Below are 24,960 nucleotides of genomic sequence, written 5' to 3' on the forward strand. Positions count from 1 at the left end.
CAGTCTGTGAGGAGCTGTGAAATTTTGCTGAGGGTCTCTCTGTGAACCGCTCTGGGCAGGTGTATTTAAAAATCTGCAGCATCTAGCTCAGTGGTGTACAGTAGCACCACCTAGTGCCCCAAAGTGGAAGGGCCCTACCGCCTTCCCCACTTCTTTCAGAGCTGTGGACGCGTGTGTGCGTGCGCGTGCGCGTGTGTGTGTGTGTGTGTGTGTGTGTGTGTGTGTGTGTTGGGGTCCAGGAGAGGTGCTGTTATAGAATGATAGGATGGGGCCATCCATACCTTGATATCCCAGTAAGTGGAGAACTAATGCTATTTTTCAAGATGACTCAGTCTTTTTACCTCCCTCCCAACAACTGCCATTCACAAGTGCGTAGAACTCTAGGCAGGTCCCTTGAGCCTTGCTGTGCCTTAATTGCCTCATCTAAGGATTGCAAGGCTTCAGGCCAGGTGCCTGGGAAATGCCCCATGGCTATTGAGTGCCCACCTGTGTTTGCCCAATAAGCCAGAGAGACATGGTCTTTACACACCCTTTATATTTTTATTGAGGAGAAAGCTTTAGCATACAGAACAATTTATCTTCACAACACAGTAATGCAACAATAACACAATAACAATAACACATTTTTGTTTCAAACAGGTTTCCTCCCGAGTCTCTGGGAATCCTTGGGCTGCCTTCATACCCCTGCATGCATTTCCCCCCCCTCCCCCCATCCCTTTTCAACCCAAGAAAACACCCAAAGCCCATAGTTCCTCTTACAGCTCTTGTAGCTGTTACATCACAACAAATATTGAAGATCTGGGAAAGGGGGGGAAGAGGGTCAAAGGGAAGCTCAACCCCCCCCCCCGCTCCCCGCTGCCACTGGAGGGCAAGAAACCAGCTCACTGCTCATCCACTCTTTCCCTGGCTGAGGCTACAGGAGCTCAGGGTGAGAAGCACCATGGGAACAGCAGGGCCTGTGCTGAAGGGTCCCTGGAGGTCGGGGTGCAAGGCACCTGTCCTTTGCACTTCTCTGGCAGGGACATGGGCAGCAGGGCCAGTGTGTCGACCATCAGCAAACAGGGTCCACAGCCTAGGACAGCAGTTCCCCTTCTGGAACTCTCTCCTGAGGAAACAGCTGAAAAACAGACAAAATTTTCTTTACAGGGTTGTTGACTCCTGTACTGGTGGGAATGGAGAAAACCAGGCAATTGAAATGTGCAACGAATCAGGAGACTGCTTAAATAAATTACTCAGTATGCATGACTGCATAGGTGGCAGCCATTTTAAATCCTGCTGATCAAGAGCTTACAGGATGATCTCAGCTTCGAAAAGACAGAGAACATGCTAGAAAGAAAAGCAACAAAGTGTTAATAGTACTTGCATCTGTGTGCCCAGATTCTGAATGCCTGGGGGGTGTTTGTCCTTTATAATTTTCTCTATTTTCCAAATTTTCTATTATGATTATCTGTCACTTTTCTCCTTAGAGAAGTGGGGAGCCTTTCTTAAAAGGTAACAACAGATTATAGGAACCCAGCTCCACTGATCCCTGGGCTGAGAAGTGTGTTTTAAACAGAAGGGCTTCTTACCTCCCACTGATGAATAGAGACCTCACCAGAAACCAGCCAGAGGACTGGATTTCTCTGTTACTCCTCTTCTTCCAGCGCCTTCCTCTTGCCTCCAGGCTCAAAATCCTAAGGCTGGGCTGAGGTTATCTGTCAGACTCCGGTGAGGAACAGAGGCATAATTTACTGTTTTCTTCCCTCTGGCCACCAGACATTTTGGCTGCACTTGCCCAGCTGCCAGGCACTGTGCAGGAAGCTCAGTGTTGAGGGCAGTTCAGGCCAGCAATGTATTTGGCTGGCATTCTGTGGCCAGAGTGACATAGTGTGTATTTTTCACTGCAAAAGCAGTGTGTTCTGGACCCAAGACAAGCAGCAGGACTCTATGAGGGTCCCTGGGTTTGTATCCAGAAGTCCCAGGAGTTACTAGGAGGCAGTCACCCTCTTAAGTCTCGTTGTCTAACCGAAGCCCAGCACCAGGCCATGGCTCGCCTCCCACCCCATATGAGAAACATGAAGATGTCCCAGCTGCAAGGCTGTAGACAAAATCTTCCTCTCTCCTCTCAGAACCAAGGAATCCTTTAAGTCAATGTCAAAGAGCAGAGCTTGGGCTGGCTCTCTCTCTCTCTCAATCTCTGGAAGTCCAGGGAAGAAAGGCCAATGATGCTTCTTCTGGAATCTTTAGGATGGCAAGGCTCCTGCAAAGACCTTTGGCTGGGGGCTGCAGTCCAAGGTCTAGCCAGGGAAGGAGACCACCATCCCTAAGGAAAGATTCACTCCTTACAATGTCAAGCTGAGTCGTTGCTGCTGCTGTTTCCTCCTCCACTGCCGCCACCCGCCCCCCTCCTCTCCTCCTCCACCTTTTAGGCAACATCAAGAAAAGGGTGAGAGCCTGTAACACTGGGCTTCGTCTGCTGGGGATGCCCAGGGAGGCAATTTAGTAAGAGGCGAGGGTCCCGGACTTGGAGAGCTGACCCAAGGGCCCCGCTACAGGAGTCTGTGGGGAGGAGGAACCAGTTGCTCGGTCAGTCAATCAAAAGCATATCTCAGCCATGGTGTCTATCTGACGTGTGGCTTTGTGCACACTTCCTGGGCTGGATGCAATGTTCTCCTCAGGGCCCTTCTGCCAGAAAGGGGGGGAGCTTGAAACAAGTGTAGGCTTTTCATATATCTCTTGATACCATCCCGCTTTCAGTTGATTCTATCTAGTAAGTGGCCTCAGTGGCTTTACGAGTTCGGTGTAGCCTGTCCTTTCTCTCACTGGGGCAGGTCAGTGAGGCATTGGGTGAAGTCCTGGCGAGCCAGTCAGAGGATAAAACCGTAGGACACAGGATGAATAAACGCAGGAGAGGTGAGGGTTAGGAACAACTAGAGGGGAAAATACAAGAGGGTGACCAGTTCTTTTATGGGAACAGGCCCAGAAACCTGCTCTCTAGTTCATGGCAAAGATTGAGCACAGTGCACTCCAAGGGGACAACTATTGCTGATCCCTTCCTTCGCAGGTGGCCTTGGCTGGACACGTGTCACTCCCGTGTCACTCCCTGGTCATGGCTGCAATACGATCTGGAGCTCTGTAGGTCTTTCTTCGGGCTCTATGGGTCTGGAACTCCCTCAAGTACTGGTCAGCAAATGGGGCAGGTGTGGCAGCAATAGCAGGGGCAGGGGACGCAGTAGAAGGGTGTGTTCTGTGTGGTGAGCTTGCCCCAGCCACTCACACGCGAATTCGGCCACGTGCGGCCCGGTGGCCCCCCTGTCTCGGGGTGAGGCGGAATAGCACTGGGGGACGTCTTCGAATTTGGCGTTGCCCCAGGCGGCCTGCACGGCGAATCAGTGGCGGCGAACTATAGAAGGGTGAATTGGTACCTGGAAGGCCCTCCAGAAGTGGGACTCGATTCTGGTTCCTCCTCCTGCTGGGCTGGATTATGGGGGGCGAGGCATCCAGGAAATTCTCATGGTAGAACCCAGTGGTCTGGGATGAAGCGTGGGCAACAGTGGGTTCCATCTCCATCATCTCATCGAGGTCATCATCTTGGGTTTCATCCTCTGACTCCGGCTCGGGCTCGGGCTCTGGCTCCTGGTCCGGGTCTGGCTCTGGCAGAGGGCCCAAACGTTCGCCCTTATTCTCGTCTTCATCCTTGATCAGCTCTACATCCACGTCCCCATCCACGTCCACCTCCTCGTCCTCATCATCTTCCTCTTCCTTCTCTTCCTGTTTCTTCCTCATCTCCTCCTGCTGCTTCTTCCTCATCTCCTCCTGCTGCTTCTTCCTCATCTCTTCCTGCTTCTTCCTCTTCTCTTCCTCCTTCTTCCTCTTTTCTTCCTCCTCCCTCGCCTCCTGCTGAATAGCTCTCATGCGCCTCCGCTGTTCCCGGTCATAAAGCCTGCGCCTGCGTGTCTCTTCATCTTCGTCACTGTAGTACTCTTCATCATCACTGTCATCGTTATTAGGGTCCGCAGCAAAAGGGAAGAAGATGTTGCGAACCCCAGGGAGCGGGATTGGCTTGGGGACACGCACTTTTCTTTCTATCTCCACACATTCGAGAATCAGCTCGTCCAGGTCGGCCATTTCAGTGGACCATAAGAGCTCCTTGCGGAAGAATTCAGACAGGCCTTTAAGGAACTGGTTTTGAAGGCGGCAGTCATCCCAAGACAAGAACTGGGCCAGGAACTGAAAAGCATCCGCATAGCTGCCCAGGGTACAGTCCCCCTGCTTGAGCTTGCGGATGGCCTTTTTAGCCACGCTTGGGGGGATGGGGCCGCAGAATTCCTTGCGGATCTCATCCAGGAAGCGTGGGAAGTTGGCTCGCAGGGGGCTTCCTTCCCGGGTGACTGAGATGGCCCAGTCCTTGGCTTCGCCCGCGAAAAAAGAGATCAGAAAGGCCACCCGTTCGGCGCCCCCGGGGAAATGATCCTCATGGTCAGCTATGAAGGTCTCTAGCTGCATCAGGAATTCAGCCAGGTAGACTGGGTCGCCCGAGAAGGGCTCTAGCTCAGGCCGCTCCAGCGGCGGCAGAGGAGGCTGCGGGGGCAGCTCCTTGGCTGGGGGCGGGGGCAGCGCCAGCGGGGGCGGGATGGGCAGCGGGGGAGGGTCGACCGGCGCATCGGAGGTACTGCAATCCTGGATCACGCTAATCAACAGTTCGTCCGAGGCGTACTCGGGCTCCGCGCGAGGGGGAGGCCAGCACAAGAACGGCAGCTCCCCCTCGGGAACTGCGTCGATCTCGCTGAGCGGGAACTCAAAGTTCTCCTCGGCAAGGACGGGCACCACCGGCACTGGCCAGCGGATGTAGCTCGAGACGTTGCCCCGCAAGGAATTAACCTCGGCTAGAGCTCTTCCGAGCTGAAGGCCCAAATTGGCATTCTCCCCACGAAGAGCATTTAATTCTTCTCGCAGGGCCACGTTCGCCATGCGCAGGCTGTTTAGATTTCCTGCGGCCTCGGACATTAGGATTAACTCGGGGGCCCTGGGTCTGAGGGCGGGGGCGAGGGTGGGGGTGGGGAGCTGGAGGCCGCGAGAGGAGGCTGAAATGCGGCAGCTGGGCGCGGAGGGGGGAGGGGATCGGAGGGCCGCGGTGGCGGGGCGCGGGAGAGGCCGAGCCACACCCACTGGGGCGAGACCGGAGGGCGGGCGCTCCGGCTGGAGGGCCCAGCGGCTGGACCGCGGGGCGCTTTACCTCGTCCGGGGGATCGGGGATCGGAGAGGGCCGGCGGCGGCGGTAGCCGGGAGGTGCCGGGCAGAGGACGCGGGCGGCAGGCGGCAGGCGGGGCGGGCGGAGGCTGGCGGGGCAGGAGGGAAGCAGACTGCGGCAGGATCTGTCGAGGAAAAATCTTGCGGCTGACGAGTCCCCGCCTTTTAAGCGCAGACTCGCGCCGCCCCCCACCCCCGGCTGGGGCGGGTCTTAGGGATCCGCAGGCGCCCAGTGGCCCGGGCTGCCCCCCCTACCCTCCCCCCGCCTGCGCTTCTCACTGACTCTCTCCTTCCCTAGCTGCAGCTAACTCGGGTCGGGAAAATGCGACAGCGACTGCCCACTCGAGGTCGTCATGGCGACAGCCAGTGAACGTGTTCCTCTCCTCGGGCAGGCCCCCGAGTGTAGAGGAGCTGCTTCGAGAGGCGCAGCTCAATCTCCAGAGCCTGTTGCAAGGTACTGAGAGGGAGGGGGGCTGCGGCCGGAGCCCACAGGCGAGATGCGCAGCGGCTGGAGGGAGGCGAAGAAGAAAGAGGACAGGGGCCAGCGAGAGAGGAAAAAAAGAACAGTTTAAACCCCACTGAAAAACAAAACACGTTTGCCATCTTTTTACCTTCCAGAAGCTTCGAGAGGGCTCCATTTCTCCAGCTGTTTACTCACTCCCCCCTCCCCACCCCTCTCTTTTTCAGTTCAGGAGGCCAGGAGGGGAAGGGACTGAGCCAGAAGCAGGGTATTGGTCAAGCCATTTACGAAGGGAGCTGGGTGAGAGACTCCCACAGCGTGGCCTCACAGACCTTCTAGACCCTCTCACCACGTCACCCATGCCTTTGGAATCCTCACACCCAAGGACAATGGAGGCATCTGCAGGGTCTCCCCCTCTGGGCTTCACCCGCCCTGCACTTGCCACAACCTGTCAGCCTATCTCCTGGGTAGCTACTGCCTCCTCAAAGTAAGCCCAGTAGGACACCCAGGTGGCTCAATCAGTTGAGCATCTTACTCTCCATCTCAGCTCAGGTTCTAATCTCAGGGTCCTGGGTTTGGTCCCCTCCTCGGACTCCACACCGAGCGTGGAACCTACCTGAACCAAAAGGTGAGCCCAATACACAGTATACAGAGCTCTCCTCATCCCCAATTCCATGCCTCGTGCCTTTGGAGTATACAGATGAGCACACTGTACACAAAGCTAGGTTCACACAACCCGGAAAAACAGCTCAGTCAGAGTGCCTGAGCAGTCGCACTGCATGTACCAGGCAGAGTGAGAAAACCCAGACTCTGAAATCAGACAGAGCTAGAATCTCATTCAGATCCCACACCTAACTAATTGTGGGACATTGTGCAGATTATCTTTAAAGTGAGATTCCAGTTCCCAAATAGCAGTTTTGTGGGAATTAAAAAGGGTATGTAACCTGCTCAGCAAGAGTATCTTGTACCTGGAGAGACTCCCAATAAGATGCACCGTCCACTCCCAGTATGTGTCCTCTGAAACACAGGCTTAATTGGGCAGTATTAAAGTTAATGTAAAAGAGGAAACGATTCAGTCACTGCTAGGACCTTACCCTATGTAAACCAAATACATCAACCAGAGGGATTTAGCCAATGTAAGTGGCAAAGAGATTAAAACTCAATGCTAGAAGAGAGACAACCTGGGGGTTACGGTATCCAGATGGAGGTTACAAGAGATGTGCATATGTCAAAATTCACTGAGCTGTGCGCCGAGGATTTGTGCACCTAACCGTATGTAAGTTATATGTCCATGAAGTAATTAATACAAATAAAATCTCAGTGGTAGTCGCAAGCTCCATACCTAACTCAAGGCACTCACTGTCCTGCTGAGGCCTCTTTTCCAAGCCCAGAAGCCCTTCCTCTGTCTTCCAACCTCCAATCCTTATGCTTTCTTCAAAGTTCTCTGTTTGCCTTATCGAAAAACAAAAACCAAAACAAAATTTAAAAAAACCCTTGAACACTAGTTCTACACTTTGCTCATTCCCTTCATTGAGCACTCCTGCCAGCCACCTTGTGCCATCCAGGTCCAGAGGACTTGCAAAGAGTTCCAAACTGCTGCTGCTTCCATTTGCTCATTCATTTTCTCATTCACCTACTAGGCCTGGGCTTATAGTTTGTCCACCTAACCAGACTGAGCTTCTCGACAGGAGGAATCACATCTCTTGGTACCCTTGGGTTTCCAGAAGAACCCAGCACAGAGCTGGATCTCCAAATGGTGCTCAGTAGACATTTGTTGAGTGTCCATTACGTGTGAAAAGAAGTCTTAGCAGCTCTCATTTATCCATACCAACAAAGGTTAACTCTTAGGGAGAATAGAAAATGGTAGATGGGCCACCCAAGTGGATGACAGCCAAAACACCTGCCTCCCTTGCCAGAGCAGTAGTGACCTTAGATAAGCAATATTCCAAGGGACACCATGTGTCTTGTGTGCAGATAAAGAGGAGCTGCCATGCAGAAAAGGAGTTGGTGTGCTCTACGTTGCCACCATAGGCAAATTTAGGACTGGTGGGTGGAAACCTAGAGGGAGGCAGATAGCACCTCAAGATAAGAACTTTCCTGCCATGCCTGGCAACACCAACTGTCCTTGGATGGGATGAGCTGCCTTAGAAGGAAGGCTGCTCCCCTTCTCTGCAGGTCTGTGTGAAAGCCGCAGAAGCATCTCGAAGGGATGTTGAGGAGGAACTCTGATCCCAGAATGGGGTGTTGGATCAGAGAACTTTTGCCCCCCCCAGTCCAAGTTTCTATGAGTCTTGTTGAAATGTGCAGAGAGCCCCACCTGTTGGTTCTTTGCTCTCACATTCCTCATTTACTCATCAAATTCATCACTTCAGTGAAGCCCATTCAGATCTCGTGCATCCTTCATACTCACTGACAATACCCCTCTACTTCTCCTTCCTTCTCTGCCACTACCTCTGCCTTCCCTCTACTTCACCTTAGCACCCCTGGACCCAACACCACCCACAGTGAGACTGAGGTGCAGGGAACCAGGCCCTCGGAGGCCCAGATGAGAGTTCTTGAGATTCAGGGGAGCAATCCGCATTGGGCTTCCCAGTGCAGATTTCTTCAGGCTTCACACAGGTCCTTTCCCTGCCAGGCTTGCAGAACACCTAAAGAGCTGCGGGGCTTCAGAGTGAGGACCCTGCAACATAAGGTAGCAAAGGTATCTGCACCCTGAGTCTCTGCTCTAAGCTGAGCGCCTAAGGTGGAGGCCATCAAGACATAGGCTTGGTCTCAGAACCAGCATGACTTGATTTTATTGACTCTCTTTTTTCCTCGGCCCTAGTAGCCCTAGGAATTGGGCATTTTTCAGCTTCTGAATCCAGAGGTTCAGATGCTGAGGGAAAAACCGGAAGGAAACAAGGCAAGTCAGGCCTGGCAGCTAGGGCAGGAGCCCCCACTTGCGGTCCTCTCCCGGCCTGATGCCTGGCCGTGGCCCCCTAGAGTGTGTATCTACTGTGCTATTTTTCAGAAGAATATGAGGAACAGTACTCAGAGGCCAGACTTCTGGGGCAGACCTTCCGCTCTGCTGATGAGGCCCCCGAGGCCACTCCTAGCCCAAGGCCCCAGGCTGGCAGGCGTCTGGAGCTTGTATTGATGGTGAGTTGCCTCTTCCCCAACCTGTGAGGGCCAGCATGGCAGAGCTCTCTCTGCACTCATTGACAGGGGATCTTGAGCTGTGTACATTACCCACCAGACGCTGCTGTTCACCTCTGCTCTCCAGCAGAGCTTATCCCGAGGCCCAGCCAACATGGGCCTTCCACAGCAGGTGTCTAGCCTGGCAGCCCATCCACACTTTCCTGCCTCCCAGACAAAGCCTCTGGCCACTCTGTCTAGACAGCCATCCCATGGGCACAGCTCATCTCGTCGGGAGCACACCCCTTCCCATCACCTTCTTTCCCAACAGCCTACAAAACGGCAGCTGAGCGAGGATGAGACTACCACCCAGGGTGTGAGGGCCCCTGAGGCCTCCTCGAGCCTGTCTACCACAGCCGACAAGCAAGCTGCCTGGAATAGCCCCTTCCCTCTGCCCATCCTAGAGGAGAAGCGGTGGCTTCAGCCTTGCTCCACGCAATCTGACATTGTGCCCATCAACATCTCTGGTAGAGTTGCTTAGCACCACCTCTGTTTGCTTCCCTCCATGCCAGCCACAGACCATCCTCTCCAAATGCACTGGGTGCCAAGGGTGGGGGTGGGGGGAGCGAGACTGCTGCTGGCTCACCCTGCACGGTCAAGGTCATGACTCTTGCCAGGGAACAGGGGCATGCACAAGAGGGGGTTCTGGCTGCTCTTTCTTCCCTCTCTACTGGCACTAGCACACTAACTGAGCCCATTTGATAGCAAACAAATTTCTCTTAACAGAAAACTCTAAAACTTTATGAATGTGTGTGCTCTTTGGATCATCAGGGGAAACTTAAAGTTTGTGAGTTAGGTTTGGTATGGGGAAGGGAAACTTCTTGTGCCAGAAGCCAGATCTGTAGCACACGGGTAGGAGGCAGAGTAGAAGTATGAGGTTTGTAGTGCTGATGGTGAAAGGGAGGCTCACACCCCAGGACACGGAGCAGGGGCCTCGTGGCACTTTAAGGGGACATTGGGCCTTCTAGTGAGGTGGGTGTCTTCACCTCGTGCTATGAGAAAAGTCATAGAAAGAGGCCACGGCAAACCAGCTGGGCTGGCTCTGACTTCAGGGGCATGTGGCCCCCTAGACCACGCCCATTATTAATTTATGCTCCACACTCTCCCAGCAGTAAATGGAAGAGGAGGAGGAGGAGGTGAGTCCTTGCAGAAGGGACTAGGGCTGACCACCTGATGCCGTGAAGACCTTATAACTTAAAGGGACTGGAGGCATCTTGTGAGCCAGGAGTGGCTAGTCGTATGCTGATGGAAAAAGCGATAAAGGTGATGAGGACGGGTCTGGCCACATGTGGTAGTGCTCCCTGGATATGGGGTCATTCAGTGCCACTGGCTTCCTCTCAGGAAATCAGAGGCAGAGCTCAGAGCCTAGAGACATGTACCAGGAGGAGCCAGTGCCAAGAAGAGAGACTCACAAAGTGAAAGCAGGAGCTTTGTTTTTAAACTTCCACCTTACTCTCAATGAGGCTGGCCCAGAGCTTTGCCCACAGAGCCACTTGCTGGGGGATGAATGGGGAGTGGGTACACATGCAGCCGTGGGGCTGAGAGGGGAGGGGTCTGGTTAGCCCACTGGCTGCCCAGTGAGAGACAGTGGGGGGGGCAGTGTGCCTTACCCCACCCCGGCCCCAGCAATTCCCCTGGATCCAAGACTGGCCCAGTATTTTAAGAGAAATAGATCTCAATCACTACACTGGGATAAATGTTGATAAAATGTGACCAGGTGACTGGAAGACAGACTATCGGGCTGCTTCCTGGATGGTGGGGAGCAGTGGGAGCAGCTTCTTGGAGGCACTGTCCCTCCTGGCCCATACAAAGGCTTTCTTTGAGAAACAATTACAATCAAGCAACATCTGGTCTCAACCTGTCTTTCTACACCAGTGGTCCTCACCCCAGGCTGTACACCTGAATAATCCATCACCTGTGGAGCTGAAAAAAATGCTTCTCCCTGGGCCCTACAGCCAGAGATTTAAGTGTTCTTGGTGGGGTTCAGGTACTAGAGTTTCACGAGCTACTCAATTGATTTTGAAAAATCAGGGTTGAAAACTCTGGCTCTCAGCCACCTAGACCTCACTAGGTGAGGTCACATCCATGACCCAGACTGCGACCTGGGAAAGACAACATGTATGCCTTGGGGCTGTGGGTGCCCAGGGCTGAATTGGGAGGGGTGAGGAAGAAAGGCCACTTGCCTGGACTCTGTTCATGCTCATTGCTACTGCCATCATCCCTTCTGTTTACCTCAGACCAATTTCCACTGTACTGTAAACAGAAACCAGGATGCACCCAAGTGTCTTTATTTTGGCTACAGGGCAGCAGTTTGATAAACATGCAAGTTTGCGACACTCGTTGTTTAACACAGAGACAGCTGTGAACCCCAAATCCACCCTGAGGCGGAGGCGGACCATTATTGGATTCTCTAACTTTTCCCAGCGAGACCAAGGTGACCCCACCACAGCTGATGCCCCAGACCCTTCCCCTTATCCCTTGTTCACTTCCACCAGTCCTGCCACCCAGGAATAATTCAGTGTGTGTGGGGGGGGGCTTTGAATGTCCCCCCCAAAAAAAGCCGATGTGTTAATTAAGGATAACCAAGGGCCTTTTGTCAAGGACATCAACTGAATACAGAAAGCAGATCTCCCAGGCTAATAAGTCCGTTATGTTATTTTTTCCCATTCTACATGGAATATAGCCATATATGTCAGATTTAGGCAAATAGATAAAGGCAGAAATCATTGCAAAAAGTGCCTTCCTAACAGAGCCATTACTGCCACTAAATGGAAGCCAGCCAAAGGGCTGTGAAATATGGATGCAAGTCCCAGCCTCTCCACTTTACTAAAACCGTGAGGCCTTGGCCAATTTACATAAACCTCCCTGAGCCTCAGCACCTCATCTTTAAATTGGGGATCATACTCCAACCTGGTGGAGTTGTGCAGATTAGAGTTATTACATATAATTTTCCTACCATGTGCCTGGTACATAGTGGGTGTTCGACACATAGTGGCTGCTCTTATAAAGTATTATAGTAGTAGCAGCAGTGACGTGACAGTAATAACTGTATGTAGGAAAATCTTCAGGGATTTTGAACATCTGAATGGTTTCCTCACATCTGTGGGTTGTCCTAAGTCTCTTGTGTGTTGCAAAGCTAAAAAGTGACAGATACCAAACATGCAACCAGACTCTGAGCTTTCCAGCTGTGGCATGTTCCAGATTCACTGCTAGGGCTGAAAGTCACACAGCGCTGTCCTTTATCAGTGCAAAAGCATCTGATCTCATCTCAGGAGAGGGGAACACTGAGGTCTGAGATGGTTCACGAGGCTGGAGTGAAAGCTCGGGAAAAACGAGGTAGTCTCACATGCCACTTGAGCTCTAAAAGGAATGATTAAAGCTGGAAAGTCTTTGACAGCCTCCTGGACAATTCAAGGGCAGGAACCCTGTGACTCACTGTGTGGTGATGGGCAGGGGCAGAACTTCCCCAGCATCCTCATCTATGGAAAGGAAGAACCAAGGAATCCCAACCGAGTTGTTGACAATTGCTTCTTGGCAAAAATTTGGTGCTCCTGTCTCGAGACAGCTGCTGGGGGATCCCTGGCTTCAGCACTAACTCTCTGTGTTTACCTCCTCCAGGTCATAGCAACAGGCCTGCAGGCAGTGTGGCCCACTCTGCCACCTCAGACATCAAGTCCAGTCATTCCATCCCAGAAGGGGTTCATGGAAGAATTGCCATTGGTCAGGAAGCTCAGTTCCCAAATCTCACCTCACCAGTACTGAGGAGTCCTTCTAGTGATTCAGAAGAACCTCTCCAGGCATGTGGTGGCACAAACCCTCCTGGTATGGAGAGCATAGGAATGGTGTATAGCATCCCCAGTTCTTGCAATGGACCAACGGAATCAACGTTCTCTGCTTCCTGGAAGGGAGATACTTTTACCTACATGACTCCAAGTGTCACCAGTCAGAACAATCAAATCAGTCAAAATGGAAGAAATCCTTCCTCTGGGAATGCTTGGGTCTCTCTGCACACACTGCCACCTCTAGTCCCCAAGGAGGCCACTACCTTCTTTGTTACCCGAGAGAACCCAACAGGATGCAGTGGGGCAACTGGCAACTCTGAGCATCCTACTCAACGAAGGCAAGTATCAGAGCGACCCTCCAAGATGGGCCTTCTCACCAGTGGTACCTCAAGGCTGGAGACAGGCCGGGGGGGTGCCAGCAGGTTCCGGGAGCGGTCACTGTCTGTGCCCATGGACTCTGGCACCACGGATGTGGACTATGATGAGGAACAGAAGGCCAGTGAAGCCTGTGCCCTGCCTTATGCCAGTACAAGCTCTGAGGGCAGTAACAGTACTGACAACATTGCCTCCCTTAGCACCCAACAAGAGGCCCAGCCCAGAAGGCAGAGATCCAAGAGTATCTCACTCCGGAAGGCCAAGAAGAAGCCTTCCCCACCGATGCGCAGTGTCTCACTGCTCAAAGATGGGCCAGTCCTCTTGCCAGAACATGGGTCAGCGCTGCCCAAGGACCAGAGGCCCAGGAGTCTCTGCCTCTCCTTGGAACACCAAGGGCGTCAGTCATCCCACCCAGATGCTCAGGGTCACCCAGCTGTGCCAACCGTCAAAGATCCAGAAGGTGCACAATTCTCCCACCACTGGTATCCTACTAACTGGAAGTCTGGCGACACCTACCAATCCTTGTCCAGTTCCAGCACGGCCACTGGCACAACAGTCATCGAGTGCACTCAAGTTCAGGGAAGCTCAGAGTCTCTTGCCTCCCCTTCCACATCCAGAGCCACGACACCTTCCCAACTCTCTATCGAGGTGGAGGCCAGGGAAGTGTCCTCCCCAGGAAGGCCCACTGGGCTGATGTCACCTTCCAGTGGCTACTCCAGCCAATCAGAGACACCAACACCCACTGTCTCCATGTCCTTGACCCTGGGCCACCTGCCCCCTCCAAGTGGCAGTGTCCGGGTGCGGCCAGTGGTACCCGAGAGGAAGTCATCACTCCCCCCGACATCGCCTATGGAGAAAATCTCCAAGTCCCGGTTGTCCTTTGACCTGCCACTGACCTCCTCAACCAACCTGGATCTGTCTGGGATGAGCATCTCCATCCGAAGCAAAACCAAGGTGAGCCGGCATCATTCAGATACAAATTTTGGGGCTAAGCTGGCCCTGAAAAAGAGCCCCAACCAGCCATTTATGCCCATGGTCACTCAGTCTGACCTACGTTCCATTCACCTGAGGTCTGTCAGCAAGTCTGAGCCGGAAGATGACATCGAGAGCCCTGACTATGCTGAGGACGCAGGAGCAGAGGTCTTCGTATTGCTGGAGAGAAAGATGAAACCTCCCATAGCCGAGAAGCCCCTTGTGGCCCGAAGTCCTCCCAGCTTGGTCCACAAGCCACCATCTGCCCCTGAGGAGTACCCACTCACTTCACCGACCTTGGCTGTGACCCCCAAGATCTCTGTTCAACACATGCGGCCACTCCCCAAAGACATCTACACGGTGATGCGGAAACCAAAGTCCCCCGGCTTCCCCGAGGGCAGAGGCTCCAGGGAGCCACCAGCGCCCTCTTCTCTTGCTTTCACACCTTTTGCCAGTTCCTCTGGTGCTTTCTTCTCAGGAACACAGCAACCTCCCCAGGGCACACTGGAGGATGGGGGCCCCAAGGTGAGAGCCCTGCCTGAAAGAATCAGCCTCCAGAGCCAGGAAGAAGCAGAGAAAAAGAAAGGCAAGATTCCACCTCCTGTCCCCAAAAAACCCAGCGTGCTGTACCTGCCTCTCACATCACCCACAGCACACATGGAGGTGTTCAGGGCCGAACTGAGGCTGCCCCACAGCCCCATCATCACCCTGCAGGAAGACACCAAGTGTCCGCCCACCAGTGACCCCCTGAAGGCACCTGGTGTGAGGCCAACTTCACCGCTGCAGGCTGAAGGTGAAAGGGAGGCAAGTCCTCTAGGTTAGTAAAACTGTCTGCCGGCTTTTCCTTTCAATCCCAGGAAAGATGAGGTGAGGGCAGAGTGCCAGCGACAGAAGCAAATGCCCCCCAAATAGTGATTCTGAGTCCAGGATAACCAGGGCATTAGGAGACATCTCTGGAGGGTTTGGGTTATTCCAAATAGGCCTCGCTGCCCTTCAGATTAGGAATGACCCAGGGGTGGCTCTCCAGGGCCCAGTTTGGGCCAGTCTACCCCAGAGCCCCCGGTGCTAAGAGAATAAAATCAAATTAGGTCTTAGCACCCTAGGGCCTTAGGAGGAGCCCATCTACCTTGGCAAGTATACATCCCCTGGCCGAGGAACACTTTCTCCACCCCATTGGACAGCACTGTTTTCTGGCCACACTGATTTTTGCTTCATGTATGGGATTAAGTAGCCTCCCAGACTGAGTTCAGTGCCACAGCAGGCTTGCAAGCCTGGGAAACCGTGGCATGGTTTCCAGCAGCACCCTTTCTTAGTGCTTTCTAGAGGAAAGGGAGCTTGCTTGCTTGGATTCTTTGAAGGCTAGTTCTTCTCAGGACAAGAAGTCTGAGCTAGATGATGGGGTCTTTTTGGGGTCCCATCCTTTTGGGGGTCTTTTTTCCCACATCTCTTTTCCAATGTAATTGTGGTCAAATACACATAACATAAATTTACCATCGTAACCATTTTTAAGTGTACAGCTCAGTGCTGTTTGGTACATGCTCGATGTCGTACAGCTGTGACTGCCCTCCCTCTCTAGAGTTCTCTTCATCTTGCAGAACTGAGGTCTCTATCCATTAAACAATAACTCACCAGCCCCAGCCCCTGGCAACCACTCTCCTACTTTCTGTCTATCATTTTGACTCTCTCTAGGGACCCCATGTAAGTGGAATCCTACTGCACTGGTCTTTTTTTGACCTCCTCTTTCATTTAATATATTGTCCTCCAGATCCATCCATGGTTCTCATCCTTTTTTGAACCCTTAACACAAAAGATCACCTTCCAGGGGCACCTGGGTGGCTCTATTAGGCGTCCGACTCTTGGTTTCGGCTTAGGTCATGATCTTGGGATCTTGGGGTCCTGGGATCGAGTCCCACATAGGGCTCCTTGCTCAGTGCAGTTTGTGAGTCCTCTTGTCCCTCTTGCTCCCCCTCTGCTCCTCCCCTCACCTCGTGCTCTCTCTCTCTCTTTCTCAGATAATAAAATCTTTTTAAAAAATCTTATGACCTTCCTTAAGCTGATTTGCATTTCCAACATAAGTTAAATCCTAGAGAATGAAACAGGCAAACAAATCAAAGCCACAGGTAATTTTGGAATAAGCTTGGTCAAACTCCACAGGCTCCCTCTGAGATTCAGGTAAGTCTTGCTCCCACCTACTGGTTGAGTCATTGCTTTAGATTACTCTCAGCTTCTTGAGTTTTAAAAATGATGCATTCAAAGCAAGAGAATGCTCAGGCAACCTGTTGTAATGTAAAAAGCATGAGAAAACAGGGACCCATGCTGAACTTCACCACTCACTCCACCTTGGCCAAAACACTAACCTTCTGAACATTGTGTTCCTCTGCAAAATGGAGACATTAAAAGTCTGCCCAGCAGCCCTTCCAGAGTTGCTTTTGAACATCAAATGAAATTCATATGAGAATGTGCTTGGTCCTAACTATTGTGGTCAGAGTATTTAATTCCTTCTGAATTCTTATGCCTAGGGAGTTCTGTGGAACCGAGCACTGCAGAAAAAAGCATAATCAGTGACAAAACAGCTGAATGGATCGCCGAAGATGATGATGACGTGTTTGTGGCTTCACGCACAACCGAAGATTTATTTACTGTGATACACAGGTCGAGACCCATTTTCTTAATTCCTATTGTGATTGCCTTCCCTTTTTATACCTCTAAGCAGCCGTGAGAATTGAAACTGGAAACTAAGGGCGACTGGCAGGCCACAGGGCCTCCCATATGCAATTTACTGCCATCTTTGGGTGAAGTGGAGGAGGGGCGGGGAAGGAAGGACCAGGTGCCGAGTGGAGGCCCCTTGTCTCCTAGCAACCTATTGTGGCTCCATCTGCTCCCTCAGTAGCTGTCTAGAGACAGAGACATTTAACCCTTCACAGTTTTCCTTGTATCAAAAAAATCTTAGTGAGAAGTGCGGTGGAGCGCCAAGCCTGATACCAAAGCGGGCACTCAGGCAGAGGGGGACCAGACCGGAACCCAGTCACTGGGTAGGGGCACAACGCAGGGGCTTGGTGGTGAAAAAAACTGGAAAGAGTTCAGTTATTGAAGCGGGAGCACCAGTTGAGGACCGGATTAGCTCTCGGGCTGTCTTGAGTCCCCGTCACTGAGCTACTGGTCTCGACTCCTTCAATTTTTCCCTGGTCCCAGAACCTGGGCAGGGCCAAGCCCACAGGCACCCCAGCTGAGGGCACTGGAAGGAGCATTGAGGCAGGGAGCTAGACAGGGGTCCCTGAGGCCTTAGCAGTGACAGAGAAAACTAGGAAGTACAAGTGCTAGCAAGGCTGCTGTGCAGACGCTCTCAGATCATGTCACTGACCTTTGTGAAATTATATGAAGCATTAGGAAATGTCTGCCGTGTAAATTCACTCAAAGCCAACTGTCTCTTTATTTAAAGGTCCAAAAGAAAGCTGCTTGGCTGGAAAGAGCCTGGGGAGGCCTTTGCTGGTGGCAGCAGATCAAGCTCCCATTCACCAATAAAGAACACAGCTGATTTTTCCATCAGTGAGTCAGCTGTCTCTGCGGGGTCGAGTGGCAGCGCCAACCTGGATGCTGGCAGAAACAATGATTTCAAGGCCTTGCTGCAAAAGAAGGGAAGCAAGGCAACCCCCAAGTCCCGCCCCTCAGCTGCTGAACTGCTCAAGACCACTAATCCGCTGGCTCGGAGAATTATTGCACAATTTTCCAAAGAGTATGAGACCACCAACAACCCTGGTACCTAAGTCCTGGGTTCAGCGCACAGGGTTGAGTGACTGGACTTGAGTTAGACAAAGGAGAAGAGAGGGTTTTCGAAAGGAACTATGAAAATCACAAAAGAGCCTATGCGTCTTTTCCATTAATGCACCCTCTGGACAGCAAAAGAGAGGCCAATGCATCTAGAGGCCCTTGAATCATCTGCAGACATTTTACACTTTCATCCTTTCAATCTGACTACCAATTTGCTCCTTTCTCCCAACCCCCAAGTGTGGTGTGCCCTGAGGAGAGATTAGCAGGCACCATCTTTTCACTCACTGAATGGGCCGCTCAGGCCCTGACTCCTGTCACCTAGGAGGAGTCTCACGAGAGAGGGCTGGAGCTGCCACAACCGGCAGCTGATCATTCACTTTCCTTGGCAAGGCCTTGCGGGGAAGCAGAAAGACTCTGAGGTCTCTTCAACCACAGTTTAGCTCTCCTCCGCTCCCCACCCCAAGAGGTTTGCGGGTGTACACTTATTGCAGCATGGGCTTGATTGGCTGGCTTTTGTCGTGCAAAATATGAATGTAACTCTGTCTCGAAATTCAGGCCTTTTCCAGTTTGATTGTCTACACAGTGATTAGGGTAATGAGTTTCAATAAACATGTAGATCCGACCCCCCAAAAAAACCCTTTAGCTAGTCAGGACTGGGTTGCTTTGGATTAACCAAGTTCAGCCAACAAACGAGGCCGCCATGCGTTCGCTCAGAGGTAGCCAACGACACGCGCATGCGCCTTGAGATCCTTCAAGTGTCTGTCAACAACGTTAGGATGATGCCCAGCTCATGCTGCACTCTAAGAACTCTCCTTTCATTTGCATATAACCTTCATTACAGGAAGTAATTAGCTGAAGGAGCAGCAGCATCAAAGGCTCAAGGAGGAGAGAAAGTAAGTGTAACTGGTCCACCTCCATTCGATTTAGGTTGTGGGTTGTGGTTGCTTTTGTTTTGTTTAAAGGAAGTCTTACTCTGTTCCAAAACCAGGAATGTATGGACTAAAAGGGATCTATCCAAAACCTAAAAGGCAGCCTTGCCAGTAGCTATGGTCCATAACACACAGAGAAAAAAAGGGCTATTTTTTTTTTTTTGGCCATTTAGGCTCCACTGTGTAACTAACATTCAATTAACTGTGCTGGAGGGGGTTAGTGTAGAGGCTGGTAAAAACAGGATACTGACAGAGCCCCAGAACAATCCTTGTGACCCCTTCTCCCCCACCCCCCAACACACGCAAGCTTATAGGCACTAACTATGCTTGTCAGTTCAACTTTATAGGCAGAGCAAAAGCAGTGATTTGTTTGATTTTCATATGTCTGGTTTCTGGGAGGCTGAAGGAAGAAAACAGACAATGCATTGAACAAAAACTGGCTGACCAGTAATGGAAGGTTAATTGTCCACCTTCCCAAGAAGGGAAAAGAAAAATCCAATGAAATTGTAGCCTGCTTGCTGGACCCCTTCTTCCTTCACTACCACTCCCCCCCCCCCCCATTCATTGGCCGACCTCCTGGAGGATGCAGAAACTGCCCCGGAGACAAGTAAATCTTGATTTTGATAGGTCTCATTGCTCACCAATGAGAAGCAAGCTTTTAGCTCCACTGCCCACACTCTAACAGAGCAGCTGAAAAACCATGCCGATCGCTGAGGAGACTTGGGCCTCTCACTTGGAAGCCTTAAGCCTAGGCCCTTGGTTGGTATGGTTCTGAATTCTAGGCTTCTGAGTACAGGCCAGGCTCACCAACTTCTTCACAATCAGCACTTCCCCCTGATTTGGCAGAGGACACTTAAAATAATAAACAGCGAGAACCCAGTTGCTTTCGAAAGCATTCAGACTACTCGGTTTGAAGGTCCTGATCGAATTTCACGGGTTTTGCCTGAGATAAAATAGACTGGTTCCTGGCCTGAATTTATATATGAATGCCACACTTGTCTGCCTCAGACTCAGAATTCCAAAAGACAGAAACATTTTCTCCTGTAGGGAAACAAAGGGGTGTGTTCATGCTTTGGCCTAACAAAAGTGAAAGGCTGCCAGGGCCTTCTCCTTGGGAACCACTTTGAACAGCTGAACTCTGAAGCCAAATGTGAAACTCACATAAGTATAGATTGTGTTACTTCTGCTGCTTTTTCTAGAAGCTTCTTGTTTGCTACTTCTAGTGGGTTTCACCTCTCCCCCCAACTTGCTGTCTCTGGTGGTTTTTCCAAAAGATTTTCAAGCTGAATGCCCAGACACTTTTGTATTTTTCCATTACCTTGAGTCTTGCTTTCCTCTACAGTAGTCTGTCTACCTGGGATTTTTATAACATCTTCTGCAGCATTACTGTGACCCTTGAGTGCCCAGTGGTGTTTCTATTAGCACAAGGGGATTTGGGGGCAATGATTGTATGGGCAGAGATAACTCTGAGGACTAGAAATATTCCTTTAAAATTTTGAAGTGGGGGACCTAATCCTCCCCCCAAAAAAACAACCAAACTGTAAAATTTGCTCATCTTTGATGACCATAACACCAAACATTTTTCTGCTCTTAACGCCAAACTTCTCTTGCCCCCGTGAGTATCATAACACCAAATCTCTCTCCCACCGAGGCACATAGCACAATGTTTGCTGCCTTCTACACCTACTCTGCTAAGACTGGAGAAGACAGGCTGAAAGCCCCTCTTGGCAGGCTTTCACAGAACCTCCAACTGCCATTGTTACTTATACAGATCATAATGATAATAGTTTTTGAAGGTGAAAGCCCAGAAGGCTCAAGTGAAATGAAGTTGGCCCTAGGAGGTCAGCTTCCAATTCAAGTTGTTTCTATACCTCTATTTGCTCTGTTTGCTCTGTTTTCCAACCAATAGTGGCAGGTGGCTCTGCTAGACTGACTTTCACTCTGGTCACAAGTAGAGAGAGTCATCCCCAGGATTGTTAATGGGTAGCTAAGAGTGCTTTGCTCTAAGTGGGTGTTCATTACTTATTTGTGGTTCAGATGTTGAGGGTAGAGAGCAAGCCATTCTTGGTACAATAAGTCTTGCTGGTCCCTCTTCTCCTCCCCCTTCGTCATCTCTCGCCTGGGCCTCCCACCTGGCCGCAACTTGTCTCGCAGCCCCAACCCCCATGAACTGCATGCCTAGCCTACAGCTTATCCTTTAAGGAGGCAGGACCACAGGCAGCTAAATAGTTCAAGTTAGCCTAGTGACCACAAATCAACCAGTTGGTCCAAAGGCATTACCTGGAACGTGCAGAGATGGAGGAGATTCTGCAAGGCTTACAGTGAGCATTTCACTGGACATCCATTTCAACTCTCTAGACAACACAGATCAGATTGTGATCCCGCTGTACCTAATCTGTGTGAGCAGATGTGTCCATGCACCTGCCCTCTTGCTCACAAACTCATCCCTAAAAAGATGATTTCATGGCCAGGGCTCTGTTCCTCACCAGTGCAGCCTTCCATCCTCACCAAGTCTATAACACAATAGTAAGCTTTCACTTTAATCTGATCTGCCAGAGCCAAGACCAGAGTGAGGTGAATGAAGTGCCCACTCTCAGGGCTGAGCAGGTGCCTTACCCTTGTCCCAGCCCTGAACTCTGCACTCTACAAATACAAGTTTATCTTCTTCCTGTGCAGAAGTGTGGTTCCTCTGATGGCTCCCTATCTGCTGTTGCTCCAAATGTTTTATTACCATCTATTTTCTTCCATTGCTATCAACCTTTGTATGCCTATACATTAAAGGGTCTTCAAAATTATCAGAAAACATGGTTAATTTTCAAGCAACCTGCTCCGGGTGGCAAGCTAGCACCCATTTCAATAGGGATGCAGACAGGGGGTCAGTCCTTCACCAAAATTGTGAATGAGTTGGAGGCCTGCCACTGAGATCCCCTTTCTCCTCTTTCTACTCCATGTGCCCCAGACCTTGATTCCCAGCACAACTCTTCTGAGTGCCTCCTAGTTTTGTTCTCCTCAATAAGAAAAATGTGCTCTCAGGAAAGGGATGAAGTCCTTTACTTTGACATTGTGAGGGTCGCTTGCATTATAACAGGGGAAAAGCCTAAAGCCGAAGGAATTGAAGTTCTACTTGTAGAATTTTAGGCACCAATTCATTGCCAAAGTGTATCTTTCACCACGGAAAGGCCAAATTCTCTGTCAGCTAATTTCAAAATATAGAACCTGGAATTATTTTATTACATTGCCACTGATTGGCTACATAGTCCTGATACCCAGTGCTGTTCTCTTGGACAGGGGACCAAGGGACCACATCTACCAAGAGACTCTCAGCAATGGCTCCTGAGAGCCACGGAGAAGGCTGAGATCATTCCTATTGTAAAGTAACATTTTGACACAAATGGAATACTAATCATGTTAGCAAAAGAACACAAGGAGTTAGAGTTAGAATGTATCCTCTTCGTGAAAGGTGAAATTGTCCAATCAATGTCTGATCGATGTTGGTTGCCCAGTGTTGGTGATAATTATTAAACTTTCTGGAGGTACAACTTTACTGAACACAAGTCTCTGCTTCCCTTCCTCTTATTTATGTTTTGTGCTATCACTTCAGCTTGGTGTGAGAGAGACCAGATCTCTGCCAGTGCACCCAGTCCCTCCAAAGCCTTTGCTTGTGTTTCAGCTAAAAGTCACTAAGATATTAGGGATTTAAAAGGACAAGAGAGTGGGAAAGAGGTACAAATAGCTGCCTTCGTCAAAAAGCATCAAGAATTCTAATTTAGGGATGCCTGGGTGGCTCAGCGGTTAAGCATCTGCCTTTGGCTCAGGGCATAATCCCAGAATCCTGGAATCAAGTCCCACATCAGGGTCTCTGCATGGAGCCTGCTTCTCCTCCCTCTTCCTATGTCTCTGCCTCTCTCTGTGTCTCCCATGAATAAATAAATAAAATCTTTTTTAAAAATAAGAATTCCATTCCAATGACATGAAATAAAGTTTTAGAGTATTCTGAAACAGATTTATATAGGAATACAGTAGTAAATGGTTAAAGACAAATATTTGAGGAGCTTATAATAAGTGTAGCAAAAATAAATTTGCATAAGTAAAGGGTTGTGTGAAATATGTATATATGTTTGTTCGGCAAAGTAAGCCGAAAATTGAGGCCAGTGGTTCTCACAGTGTGATCTCAGAACCACCAGCAGCAGCTCTGTATTATGTATGTGTGTGTGTGTGTGTGTGTGTGTGTGTGTATTCTTCTTCAGTGATGTTACTTCTTCAAGCCCCTGAATCATCATGGTCACGACTGTCCAAATGGTTCCAACCTTTCCTGTTGTTTCTGCTGTCATTAGAGTGATCAGTGTCTGGCCAAGTGATGTATATTGTCGTGCTGGTCAGGTATACATTTGTTTGGTGTTAAGAAATTATCAGATTGAATCAACTACTTGCTTAACCTGCAAAACCCTTTATTTGACTTAGCCAGCACATCTGGCCTGTTCGGGGTTTAATTTTTTTTTTAATTTACAAATAGGAAAAAGGAAGAAGTGTTCTGTCTGTTTGGTATTGCCAACCCTTAAATATCTATCTTCACCATGGTGGCTGTTTTCTACGAGGGCTCTGATTTTAAGATTTTGCCTACAGAGTGGAATTTGATATCAACAAATGCACCAACAAAATCTGAATTGGAACAACCAGTTAACCCCTCTCAGCTTCTCCTTAATGCCAAGCTTTATAGGAACTTATTCCTTATGTGGTGTGCAGCTTTTTTTTTAACGTCCAATTTTATAAAATGTTATGCATGCAGACGCAGCATTGTGCTCATTATATAAATCACCCCAAACTCATTTCCTCTTCCGTATGTATGATGGTGAAGAAATATCAATATGTATGTTCTTACCTCTCCTGATCAACTGTAAATGACAAATCTTTTCATTAATTTTTAAATGAGATATATTTACTCTGGCTAGTGGTTAAAATTTTATTCTTATTATATTTCATTGCTACTCTTTTCTACTGACTCCAAAGGTTACTTTAGGTAATATTTCTTATTTCTAGGTGGTTGTATTTCTCTAATTTCTATATTTATCTGTAGTCATGGAATGTTAGAACCAAAAGGGACCAACCTCTCATTTTACACATGAGGCCCAGAAAGGTCAAATAACTTACACAAGGTCATGTACACAGTAGCAGAGCCTGGCCTCAATCCCAGGTTTCCTGCCTCTGGGGCCAGTGTGTTTTCATTTAAAGCACTGCATTTATAGAAGACCCACAGCTGACTTCTACTTTTATGACACATGAATTTCCTGGGTATTTCAGTGAACTAATTATAAATGCTTGAAGGGAAAATGTTCAAGATTTCTTTACTTGAATCTGAAGACAAATCCAATTTTCAATTTAGAAACATTCGTTTCCCCTCCAAATTCAGTAGATGTTCCTACTTTGTAATGTTTTCCCTAAGAGGTGTTTGAAAAATGAATTCTTGTGGATCAAATTCCACTTTTTGGTAGAGAAGTGTCTTATGTCTTATGTTGCAACGTCTTTAGAAAAACAAAGAACCCCCTTGTCAACGTTCCCTAATGTATCTACTTCTTTTTAGTGTGAACTTTTTAAATTGGCATTTATGTAAAGTAGAGCAAGCCAATATAGGCTTTCCTAGAATCTACTTTATCCTTCCCTCCTTAAACTCTATGAGATGTTTTCAGACTGTTAGATACTCATGAGATATGTAGTTGTGTTCTAGAAACTTCATCTAGCTTGATGTTATGTCAATCCCTGTACTCAAATTCTTTCCCCATCTTATCAGAAAATAACAGAATTCCCTAATCAGTACTGAGTTCTGCATGCATGCTCTTTTCTGGAACATTTTTTGCCTAGTGTGACTCTCTCTTTAGCTATTCTTGGGCTTCCTTCCATGGTTCATGCATACCTTACTATGCTGTGGAACCACAGGCAGTGTCCCTTTAGGGCTGTACCAATCATATGGAGTGGTATTTCCATCATTCCCTTGTTTCTACTGGACCTCCTCTGGTTTCCATTTTCAGGAATGCTCAGAGATTGGTGGGATCTAGACCCGGGGGTTGACAAACTTTTGTAGAAGAGCCAGATATTAAGTATTTTGGGTTTGGGGGTGGCATATATGGTCTCTGTAGCATATTTTTCTTTGTTGTCGTTACTTGGTTTCTTTGTTTTACCATACTTTAAAAATGTAGATACCGGGATGGTTCAGTGGTTGAGCGTCTGCCTTTTGGCTCAGGGTGTGATCTCAGGATCCGGGATCAAGTCCCACATT

General features: G+C 49.8%; 2 protein-coding genes across 8 annotated transcripts in view; one reads left to right on the top strand and one right to left on the bottom strand.

Moving 5' to 3' along the window:
* The window catches only part of NHSL2 (NHS like 2), a 252,935-nt gene extending 230,697 nt beyond the window's left edge, over positions 1 to 22,238 (top strand). For 3 of the 7 annotated variants that reach the window (XM_038587698.1, XM_038587700.1, XM_038587701.1), the window contains 7 exons: positions 5,528 to 5,683; positions 8,700 to 8,827; positions 9,135 to 9,330; positions 11,166 to 11,297; positions 12,482 to 14,809; positions 16,512 to 16,644; positions 17,432 to 22,238. In XM_038587698.1, the coding sequence (XP_038443626.1) occupies positions 5,528 to 5,683; positions 8,700 to 8,827; positions 9,135 to 9,330; positions 11,166 to 11,297; positions 12,482 to 14,809; positions 16,512 to 16,644; positions 17,432 to 17,756 (3,398 nt within the window). In that variant the 3' untranslated portion in view covers positions 17,757 to 22,238. Of the gene's footprint in view, positions 1 to 5,527; positions 5,684 to 5,727; positions 6,318 to 6,339; positions 6,966 to 8,699; positions 8,828 to 9,134; positions 9,331 to 11,165; positions 11,298 to 12,481; positions 14,810 to 16,511; positions 16,645 to 17,431 lie in introns of those variants that run through there. The other 4 variants (XM_038587703.1, XM_038587704.1, XM_038587699.1 and 1 more) reach the window with 4 other exon arrangements.
* On the bottom strand, positions 518 to 5,054 carry RTL5 (retrotransposon Gag like 5). Its single transcript, XM_038587705.1, has 2 exons — positions 1,569 to 5,054; positions 518 to 1,117 (listed from the first exon to the last, which is right to left on the bottom strand). The coding sequence occupies exon 1, from the start codon at positions 4,984 to 4,986 to the stop codon at positions 3,253 to 3,255; it is 1,734 nt and encodes a 577-aa protein (XP_038443633.1). The 5' UTR covers positions 4,987 to 5,054; the 3' UTR covers positions 518 to 1,117; positions 1,569 to 3,252.
* Positions 22,239 to 24,960: the final 2,722 nt, after the last annotated feature.

Source organism: Canis lupus, chromosome X (assembly GCF_011100685.1).
Source record: "Canis lupus familiaris isolate Mischka breed German Shepherd chromosome X, alternate assembly UU_Cfam_GSD_1.0, whole genome shotgun sequence".
Classification (NCBI taxonomy): domain Eukaryota; kingdom Metazoa; phylum Chordata; class Mammalia; order Carnivora; family Canidae; genus Canis; species Canis lupus.